This window comes from Odontesthes bonariensis, chromosome 23 (genome assembly GCF_027942865.1).
Source record: "Odontesthes bonariensis isolate fOdoBon6 chromosome 23, fOdoBon6.hap1, whole genome shotgun sequence".
Lineage (NCBI taxonomy): Eukaryota > Metazoa > Chordata > Actinopteri > Atheriniformes > Atherinopsidae > Odontesthes > Odontesthes bonariensis.
In genome coordinates, this window is record NC_134528.1 from 14,026,912 (window position 1) to 14,038,626 (window position 11,715).

The 11,715-nt window shown below is 40.7% G+C and overlaps 1 protein-coding gene across 1 annotated transcript; it reads left to right on the forward strand.

Annotated features, from left to right (window-relative positions):
* The first annotated feature begins 5,634 nt into the window (after positions 1 to 5,634).
* Positions 5,635 to 8,262, forward strand: LOC142373767 (zinc finger protein 503-like). The gene is made up of 2 exons (XM_075457145.1): positions 5,635 to 6,132; positions 6,677 to 8,262. The coding sequence occupies exons 1-2, from the start codon at positions 5,878 to 5,880 to the stop codon at positions 8,111 to 8,113; spliced, it is 1,692 nt and encodes a 563-aa protein (XP_075313260.1). The 5' UTR covers positions 5,635 to 5,877; the 3' UTR covers positions 8,114 to 8,262.
* The last annotated feature ends 3,453 nt before the right edge of the window (positions 8,263 to 11,715 follow it).

Consider the following 11,715-nt stretch of genomic DNA (forward strand, 5'->3'; position numbering starts at 1 on the left):
TGAATGTGTCACTGCCAAACCAAAATACATGGCTAAAAATTAGACATAAATTCACCATTTGTTTTTATTCTTCTTCATTCTTAATAATTGATTTTCAGTTTTCTCCAGTGTTGCAATATTTTTTGTGAGGGGAGTTGGTGGCACTTACAAACTAATCCTTTATTGCATCTACCTATATCTGCTACTGTCACCGAGAGTCAGCTGTCAAGTGAAATTTGAAAAATAAATTCAGTGTTGGGAAACAACACAGCAACGTTTGAGCTGCAGATCTTGAATGTGTTGCATTTGAATGCTGAAGGTTCATGATAGCTTTCTGTGTTTGACGTAACAAATGTAATTTACCAAAGAGAACCTCCTTGAAACCATGCCAGCTATTCAACAACCAGACGCCAGATGTCGAAAAAATTTCACAAAACCAACCCAAATTTATTCTCTCAAAAGATAAGAGGGTCTTACTGAGTGGCATTTCAACAGGCGCTCCCCAACTAAGAGCAAGACTGAACTCGCCTGAAGACAATGACAAACTCCTCTCTGTCTGATGTCACTTCCCATTTCTAGGCCGACTGCTATCTGCAACTGGCTTCGTCCAATAATAGCTCATCAAAACAACACAACCCTTCTTGGCAGAAAAATAAAGGCTGCCATCCATGTCTGTGCAACTCAGTTGTCAATTAAGACTCCTCTTCACACTGACACTTGTGACTTAAAAGAAACAGTCGAGAATGTGATGAATTTGAGTCGACAGATGAGAAGGCAGTATGCTGCGTTGCAGTACTATAATGCGCCTGAGATATGGATAACAACTGACACAACTGGCAGGTCTTATGAAGTTTGATTTCAATTGTCAGGCCTCTTCCATTTTGTCTTTTCAGATCGCTTGCTCCCTCACTTTTCAATTATCTTGGTGATAGCCTGAAACACCCACACTCACTTTCATTGAAAATGCAAAGGCAAATATAGCAGGTACTGCTATAGGCAACATATCAGGATGGCATTTGTTGTATCTCAGAATGTTCCGATATAAAATTCATATAATTTCTAGAGAAAAAAAAAAAAAGGAAAAGCATACAGATCGCTTTTTTTTTTTTTTTTTTTAAACGCAACTGACAGAGGAATAACCTTCAACCTTGGTATTTGATAACTAAGTAGACAAATAGAGCAGGAAGTGTCCAAACCTGTCTCTGCAAATACCTTGCATGCTTGTCTCCAGCCGACCACATGACGCTAATTCCTGACTGAAGCGCTCCTCCTGTGTATCCCTAATCCTCCCTGTGAAATGTGACAAGATCATTCTTTAGGCCTACTTTAGTCTGAATAATCTGCCCATCACAGACATTTATCCCGACCTGCGCAGTACTTCCAGCATTATAACATGCTATCTGTACACTTTCACCCAGAATTGAGCTCCAGAAATGAAATCTAGACGAGTAAAAGTAAGGGATCAGCATCTAGTGTTGGATGTGTGTCAAATATTGATTTTGCAGTGATTGCTTCTCTAACAAATGCACAGCATACTGTATTTTAAACTCATTTGTGATCAAGTACTTAAGACAGAAATTAAATCAGAGAGTTGTCACATATGGCTGATTATTTGATTAAATGAGTGATAGAAAACTTTTCATTTTGATAAAGTACTAATCAAGCAAACGTTTCAAATATTCTTCTGAGTTTGCAGGATTTCTGCATTTCTCATTCTCTGCATCTCATTGTTATATATAACGTGTGTGTATAATATATATGCATATGCGTGTGTGTGAACCTAATGTACTGCAGGAAATCATGACGGGTATACCTTGACACCCGTTTTAAAACAATCATAAAATTGTCAACATTTTTGTGAAAACCATTTGGAGTTGCGAACCTAATGAGTAAAATCTAGTCATGTGCCATAATTTGATTTTAGCATAAGTGGAAATGATTTTTCTCCAAAAGCAGATAGACAGGCACATAACAGTAGGTCTAATATGAGCCTCTTAAAGTTTTCACAAAGTTCTGAACCAGTAATATGGCAGCTGTCGGGTTGAATTGAGTGACTTGTTCCTGTGTTAACAGGGAGTTTAGGTGAAGTTAACTCTTCTCTACAGCATGACTACAACCCGCCAGGATCCTCACACACCTGATGGCAAGTGGACGACAGCACATCATCTCGCAAGGCTTTACTTTCTACCCCCGACCAGCTTTAACTAATTGAGAAGACAAAGTGAATAAGACCCTTCACCACTACGATCTTGGCTGCACCTCAACTTTTCTAACTCTCACCGTCATGCTGAGCTCCTGCCGTCTGACTTCCGGCGAGATAGTGTAAGTTCTCCATGTCAGCTCTGAGTTGAGTTCTTGCAAATGAAAGCAGTGCTACACTATCTGACACAGATTTGGGGGGGGGGGGGGTCTCAGGTGTAGTCAAGGGGAATGGGTATGACTTCTAAGTATCTGAAATGTCCTGTCTTGAACACATAATATCTGTAATACTTCTTGACACACTCGCCTATAACCTCTTATTCTCTGCCAGTTTCTGTGGGGCCTTCTCCCCCTCTCTGTGCATAGAAGAAAAGCAGCCCATTTTCTTGTCATACTTGGCTGAAAGGGAACTCTCAACTTGGAGTCTAATTTCCTGCACTTTAAAGACAGTCCACATGCAAGGTGCATTACCATGCTATCAAGGTGATATAGGAGCTATTTCAAACTGTCAGTCAGTCATGGAAATATCAGAATGACTTAATGTCTAGTGCAACCTGTCAAAAGCTCCAGTGAAGTGGTGGGAAGCATAATCTGGCCCTTATTCACTCAGTGCCACTTACCTGTCAGTGTTGCTCTTCGTTTCAAACCAGACGGTTGTTCATAATGATACATATATATATACACATCTATAGATTTATATATACACACACACACACACACACACTGTATATGTGAAGTTTAATGGTACTTGAATGACGAGGTCAAACTGAGGCAGGTTACAAAAATATGAAGTAAAAAGAAAGCACAACTAAAGTTTACCACACCAGCATATGAGCAAAGAGCCCTTATAACTACTATAGTTTCAGCCTTTGTATGAGAGTGCTGGAACTCATGATCCTGCAGCTCTTGTTTCAGAGACAGCAGTTAGTTAAGGCTGTTAATTTCCCAATAGACGCACCACTGTGGGTGACACACTGGAGCTGTACTTTACCATTATTAATGTGACAGGCCTCTGTGCAAAGCAAATCAATTAAACAGGAGCAATCACCATAGTCTGGATAACGGGCTTTTAAGAGTGTTCTCATGTGACAATGAGGTCCTCGATCCATGCTTCCGTGCCCAGACCTGACAGGTCAAGAAAGAGGCATGAAACAATAACACCTTCTAACCATCATCTCGCCTTTTTACCTGTCAGATCCAGTCGGCCCGTCTGGCTGCTGACGTGGCGCACCCTGTGCCGGCTGCCACAGGGTGAATTTTCATGTCATGTCGAGGGAATTTCTTATTTCATTTGCTTGACATTATAATGCTGCATTTATCATCCATATCCTTTCTTGAAAGCTATGTGACAAGAGTTTTCTGCACTTGAGTTTTTGCCACTCTTCTGATAGTTTTCAGTTACTGTTCCTCTGTGATGATTTTAAAGCACATGTTCAAGTACAGGAAAAAAGAAACACACTGGACCTACTTTGCTGCTCTTTGGATGAATCTTTAAGACTTAAACACTAAAGGTTTGTGCTGCAGGTAGGATAGAGGAAAATCTCACTGCTAAATTAGCTCTCAATCATAAACCCTGAACAGAATCTTTTAAAATGCTAAACAGTAACTCTGTCCTTTCGAAAACTGAATAAATATTCAGAGTGTTTTCCTTGCTACTTCTTTGTGTTTGAATTTTACAGACCAGCACATCATGTGGTCGGAAGTTGCACTCTGGACAAAGACAAAGTTTTAATGATCATGAAAACTTTAATAGATAGATTAGTATTATTTTGAGGGACACAGTGATGGCAATTTGAAGTGCTTGCAGTCAAACAGAAAGAAATCGTCACAGTCGGGAAAGAAAGAGAAGAGAATTCCACCCAGTTCTCCCTCATTTAAGTTTGAGTTCTGACTTCTTTTTCCAAATAGTCTCATTAATATGAGCTGAAAAGTACTCAGTTTGAAAACATGGTTTTAAACGCATTGTTTCTGTATAAACACCAACAGCAGGTATCCAATCCTGCTTATAAACGCGCATATTTGCATCGCCTGAGTGTTTCATAAACATACAAGTGGTAGGATTCAAGCTTTTCGTTTAAAAGTAATGAATCACTGCGAAAGAGAAAAAAAAAAATCTTAAGCCATTTAAGGATAAAGCCGAGAATTTGGTGTCTGCTGCTGCGAGTCATCCATCACGTCCACAATAAAGGAGTTTTTGCCTGACGGTCGAAATTTATGGTCGCCCTTCTCTGCCCTAATAACTCAAAGCGCTGTGTCAGAGCCTGACAGCCGTTGCCGAAAACAGTACCCCTGTTATCAATCAAAAAACACTTGCATATGTTTAACTTTCGCCTGATCAGCAAGACATTTATAGGCTATTGAGTAATAAGATAAGTGGGTCTATTTCGATGAGAAGAAGCTTTAATGATTAATGGCGGCTGCTAGAGAGTTTTTAAGAGCTCTTTGAATAAAACGAATTAACTTTTGGCCAGGATGTGGCAGAAAGTTAAGTTACATTGTTAATTTACAATTTAAAGAATACAACTTGAAATGTCATGATAAAATCTGTGTATGTGGAAAAAATATAGCTCCGTATTAAAATGCCAGAAAGTTCATCTCCAAACAAAGCTCTGTTTAGGATTTTAAAAGATCAGGCAAAGGTGCCTACATTGTGACGAACGAGTGAGGGAACAGAAACATCACTTCTTCTCACCAATTCTCATGGATCCACTTGACCTGGATCTGACTGAGATGAGCCCAGAAAAAGAAAAAAGATAAACTGCGGGCAGCTGACAGATAGCCTGTCATCTGTCAGATCCCAGTCCTGCACGCCAGCTGTGTGATTGAGAGGAGAAAGTTGCAAAAACGTGAAACACGGATGGATAGCTGCATGTTGGATGGAATGTGACATTTAATAAAGCATTTACTTCGTTGTATTTCTTGTTTTTTTTTTAGTCTACAGTTATTTAGGTGCAAATATCTATTTTGAAAACTTCTTACACAGCGTGAATACTCGAATGGGCTTGAACTGCTGTTTTTCTGCAAAGAAAATAAGCTCAAAGTCACTTTGACTTTGAACAGGGGGTGTAAATGTTCAATATGTCGACCAGACGTATCCACTCTTCCAACAAAAGCATTATCGGACAATGACGCGCCTGTAAAAACCTTAATAAATCATGTTAATAAGATGTACCCCGTGTCGCCGGTTATTCTGGTCCAGATACCCAAAAACCACAACGAAGACGCAAGAGCAGCGCATGCGTCAGAGTGCCATTTACGCGTAGACTCATAAAATGTCAAAATTAAAAGCTCTCAGTGTAGGTGACATATGAAACAGACAGCGTGAGGAGGAACCGTCACATTACTTCGACCCTCGATCACATCAGGATCTCTTTTTGATTGGAAGGTTGCGGAGGCAGTGGTCTGCAGACTAATTTAGATGCCACTCAAGAGGAGGCGGAGTGATCCCTCTCCTGCCCACGACCCAAGTAAACCGAGTTCGCTCTCGGACCTACAGCCACACTGCGAGAGCGACGCCGGAGATGAAGCAGCACGCCTGTGAAACGCACGGATTCCGCTCACACTCCCCGCGTCCGTTTTAAGGGATATTACTTTGATTCTTTCGCTCCGGGAAAAGGCTCTAACCGTTAGACCGTTTTCACTTTTGGCTTTCTTTACAGTACACATGTCTTTTTCAACCATTTTTACGAGAATTGGGTCATGATCACATCGCCCACTATCTCTGTCCTGAGAAATAGCACGAATCCAGCGTGGGAGAGCGGCTCCTCGGGGAAGAAAGGAGCAGTGAAGATCAGCCAACTATCCGTCAACAACTCGGTCTCTCCCACAGACCCTTCTCGCCAAGCCAGTCGTCTTCCCATTAAGGTTTTGAAAATGCTCGCGGCTCGGGCAGGACACATTTTACACCCGGAGTATCTTCAGCCTTTACCGTCCACTCCTGTCAGTCCCATCGAGGTAAGCACTCGATTTGGTGAAAATGTTTGTACACACAGGTATTAATTTACTCTCACCAAAGCTTCCTACACGGCGTCAGTATTTAATATGTTGTTTTATGGTCAAATTTTACTTAATATTCTAATAGGCTTCCATATTATGAGTTACTCACAACCCCCCCACCCCACCCCACAATTACCCTGCTCATGTAATTTGTTTTAACTAGTTTGATTGAGATGTTCTCTTCTTAATTCGCTTCATTAGAGTAAACTGTGGAGATTTGGACTCATTTTACAAATCAATAACCTTTTCCGTAGCAAACTGATGTCCATATTTTGAAGGTCATTTTGTACGAGTGGTAGCTGTACAATCTTATCTCCAATAGTGCGTAAACCTGCTACTTGCGTGCTCATTTGATGTCGAGTTTTTTCCAGTTTCGTCAAGTCACAAGTTTATGCGCAGTGCGTAAAATACACTGAACAATCATGTTGCAACTTACCACATCGTATATGCGTGAATCAGAGTTTTGTAATTTTAATATATTTTGTGTTTTGATATTTCGCAGCTGGATGCCAAGAAGAGTCCGCTGGCCCTTTTGGCCCAAACATGCTCGCAGATCGGCAAACCGGACCCGCCGTCCTCATCCAAGCTGTCTTCTGTTGCCTCGAATGGATCTAGTGACAAGGAAACCAAATCTGGCCCGTTGAAAATGAGCGACATCGGAGCCGACGACAAATCTAGCTTCAAACCTTATTCGAAATCGTCAGAGAAGAAGGACTCGAGCAGCAGTCTCAGTGGAGATAAAACCAGTTTCCGAGTGCCTAGCGCCACCTGCCAGCCGTTCAGCCCCAGGACAGGCAGCCCGAACTCCTGCACCTCCGTTTCTCCACTGCCGTCTGAAGGCAAAGCGGGAGACAAGGAGGAAAAGAAGGAGTCTGATAGCAATAAAAGCAGCTCGACAGAAAGCAGTGGTAGCCAAAGGATAAATGGAATTACCTCTGATGGAAACCAACACCAAGAAAACACATCCGGATCCAAGAGTGGTACATCAGACTCTATATCTGTAACTTCATCCTCCTCTGTTCTCGGCTCTGGACTGGTGGCTCCCGTCTCCCCCTATAAGCCCGGTCATACAGTTTTCCCCTTGCCATCTGCTGGTATTTCTTATCCTGGAAGTTTAGCGGGTGCATATGCAGGCTACCCGCAGCAGTTTCTCCCACATGGAATGACCCTTGACCCCACCAAATCAAGCAACCAGCTTTTAAGCGCACAGTTTGCTGCTGCCAGTTCACTGGGATGCAGTAAAGCAGGAACGAGCCCTTTGGCTGGGGCATCGCCACCATCTCTAATGTCTGCTAGTCTGTGTCGAGACCCGTACTGCCTGAGTTACCACTGCACAAGCCATTTGTCGGGCGCTTCTAGCGCAAACTGCGCACATGACTCTGCCGCTGCAGCTGCGGCCGCCTCAGCGCTGAAGTCTGGATACCAGCTCATGTACCCGACGCACCCGTTACACGGCGTGCCCACCTCCGCCCCGTCTTTCAGCGGACATCCCTTGTATCCTTATGGGTTTATGTTGCCCAATGACCCCCTGCCACACGTCTGCAACTGGGTGTCTGCAAACGGACCTTGTGATAAGCGCTTTTCCTCCTCCGAAGAGCTCCTCAGCCACTTGCGGACTCACACGGCCTTCGCCGGCACGGATAAGTTAATATCTGGTTATCCAGGGTCAGCCTCTCTTGCTAACGCCGCTGCCGCCGCTGCCATGGCTTGTCACATGCATATTCCTCATAATGGCAGCCCTGGTAGCCCCAGCACGCTGGCCCTCAGGGGCCCTCATCACCCCCTCGGACTCAGCAGCCGCTATCACCCGTATTCCAAGAGCCCACTGCCCCCTCCCGGGGCTCCGGTGCCAGTCCCAGCGGCCACCGGGCATTATTACTCCCCGTACGCCTTGTATGGACAAAGACTGACAACGGCCTCGGCCTTGGGATATCAATAGAGACAAAGAATTATACATTTATAAAGGAGATTAAGGCCCAATGAGTTTTATATTGTATTTCATGCAGGGAGTGGATCCATGTGGGGATCACTGTATTTATTTGCGATAGCTTCAAGCGTGAGTAAAATAAAAAATGATTATAACATACATTTCAAATGCTTCAATGTCAATTATTTTATACAGGGATGGTAACCTGGTGTGTATCACTAAGCTCCATTTGAACCGATTTAACTGGGGCATAAATATGGATTTTATTGTCTATCCTGAATCAATGGTCTTTGATTTCAGTAAAAGTCATCTCAACCCTGCTCCACTCATACAGATCTAGCTGCTGTGCTGTTCTGACAGCATGATGGACGTGGAAAATCAATCAGCATCTTCAGAACTGGCATTGACTTATTTTGTAGTGAGCAAAACGTTGTCATGAACCCACTTTTTACCGGGTATCTTTAAAGCTCACACAGCCCTGCTACTGTTTACAGGTTCTCTCTTTTCCACTTTCATTTTAGAGTAGACATTAAAAAATAAAAATAAAAGATTACCATGGTTATTATAAACCTTCTAATCATAAAAAGTGTCAGTTGGTTTGAGTCAACTTTAAACTGATTAAACTATTATTATTATTATTTGCAGGGGTAATGTGGCATTAACATTAACGTGTGGTTTGTAAAATGCATTTTGAATTGAATATTTAATATAAATTTCTTAGCCAACTTCCTATTATTCATAACAGTTTTCTTAATTTTTTTTTTTTTTTTTTTTTTTAATTTTGCAAGCAAAGCCTATAAATGGCTTTGCAAAAGGCCAACAAAGAACCAACCTTTGAATGTTTTTATATGCAACAACAAATATCCAGGATGTACATGGCTCCTGTGAGCATGCAGCTCTTCTTTATTAACTTATGTTCACAAGAAGCCAAAACTACTTAACACTTTGTTATATAGTATGTATAGTGCGTGTGTTTGTGTGTGTTCAGACACAAAACTCCCCTGTTTGTCAAACACACATCACTGAATCTTCTCAAACCTGCAGATTATCAATTCATCTTCAAAGACAAAGAGCTTCTGGTATCAGCGAACAGCTCTCTATTAAAAAATGACACATATGTGAGATGCTTCCACAGCTTTTGTGATTGCTCTAATGAAGCCGTGAAGCACAGAGCATGAATAAAAAGAGGCTTAACTATTTAATCAGTCCCTTTAAACAAATCCACTTAATCAAGCCAACTGTGTCATTATCCATCATCAGTAAATCAGACAGCTCTCCAGTAATAAAATCACCACAACAGTCAAATGTCATAGTCATCAAATCCACTCATCCCTCATGCAGATCAGGCCTAAACATAGTTCAGTGATAGATGGTAATAAAGGCGCCAACCAATTCAGCACTGCAGCCAGTCAGCCGTGAAGCTAGCGTGGGTCATATGCGATGCATATCTTTTCACTTACAAACAGCATATTAATATGATGTGAATAAATGGGACGAGGACCTGAAAAGTTATTTACTAAAGTTTAATTGATTTGTGACATCGCAGTATAAACTCCTACATAGTCACATTTATGAACTCATAAACCAGTCAAGAAATTACTCAGTAGATTCAATCGTATCGCAGTTGGAGTCATTTTGAATTTAAGAACATCTGGGGACAAAACCAGGGATTACGTTTTTATTAAAATTAATATTTACTTTGAAATTCCGGGACTCTGTTTTTGCTTATAAAGAATTTATCTTCATTTTTTCTTTTTTTTAATTAAATCTAACCTTCAGTAATTCAAAATATTCCAAATCAAGCACGGAATTGTAAAAGTAACAGTTAACTGTTAATACTTTATTTTATTTTTTATAAACCAGATGAAACCAGAGCTGTTTATGAGAGAAGTGAGTGCAATTTTCACAACTGACAAAGTCAGCATCATTAAACAGCCATTACAAGAATGCACAGAGAAATCTGAACTATTGCAAAACAGTCCCAACATAGGGAGAGAAGGTTCCTCACATAAATGAATTTCACTAAAACACTTTCACCCAATCAAGAATTTGGGGTAAGCATGAAAATAATTACATTAAATCTTTAGATACGCTGCAGACTTACTCGTGGAGACTGACGTGTGTTAATGCATTTGTCTATGAGTCCATGTACGATCATTTACAGCTGTTGATAAATGTTATTCATTTACATATATTATAGAATAAAAACTAGGTGCCGATGCCATTCATTAAATGTTTGGATACAGCTCATAAATAAAATGGTACATGGGGTTTAGATAGGCTTCATAAAGATATTCATTCATTCATTATGTACATTTTATCAGCATTGGAGGAAATCAAATAATTTCCAAATAGGGATGTTATACCAACATGTTGTGGTGTCACTTTAAGGCTATTATGTTAAGATATGTTATTATTCCAGTCAAAATGTGACTATTACCAGAGACTAGTGTTCCCGAGTTCAGTGTTAGTATAAAACTTGTTATAATGCAAAAATGCTTCTTATACAAGCAAAATAGCTCAAAGGAATCATCAAATTCAGTGTTGTATAAACACTAGGCTTAATATCCCAGTTTTGTTGGTATAAGAAGCTTTGTTATTAGTTTCGAGTATAACTTTAAGGACTAAAAACTTAACTTTAACAGCAATTACTCATCAGTGAAAACTGTATGGTTGTGTAAATGGTCTTCAATTATAATTAGAATGGTGTAGATAATACAACCTTTTTTCAAATAGTTAAACTAGCTCATCTCATAATGAGAATCCACTGAGGACATTTTAAGTTAAAAAGTTATTCAAAATGAGTTTTGTTGCACAATCTGCTTTTTGTGCAGCATTAATACAATTCTGCTAACAAGATAAGAGTATCCTTTCCACTTTAAAATTTCATCCTATATATTGTCTTGAGAGCTTGAGTTTAACCTCATTAAAGGAGGTCTTGAGGTGATATGGGTAAATGCTGCATCATTAGGCCACAAGTAATTTATGTCCGTTTGTGGCATTAACCTACTCAGTGTGTCTACTAAGACAAAGTCTATGCATTTTATTCATGTTTTTCTTTTAATGTGACAGAGGACCCTTTGTCCTCCATGTTTGAATGTAATCTGATGTCAGAAGCCAGATCGAAAACTATCTGCTTTTGTAGGTCCATGTTGAATCACAGGGACAGCCCCACCTGCTCTTCTTTGAACTGCAGTGTGAGCAAGACATACGGCCCTCCACCTGAGGAGGAACACATCAGCATAGCGCAGCCTGTTGCACTATGCTGATGTTAAAAAGTGGTCATTTTTGCACAGCTGCTCCCCATGTGTTGCACCATCAATGGCCTGTTATGGTTGAAGACCGTGGACATCATCACTGCCCCGCTGAACTGATGTTGCTCCTCAAAACACCCAGTCATGTATGAGAATTGTGTTTTCCATATGCACGAAATACATCCATCAACCAGCTTTCAAACACTTGTCACAAATGTTGCAGCCACATAATGAATTTAACACCCTTTTGTCAGCAATATTAATGATCCAATCAGGGGATTTCCCGTAGTTACACAAACATGTGCTGCTTTGAATAAACCTTCCTCTTTGCTTATGTTCTCTGGAAAAGCAAGCAGATCT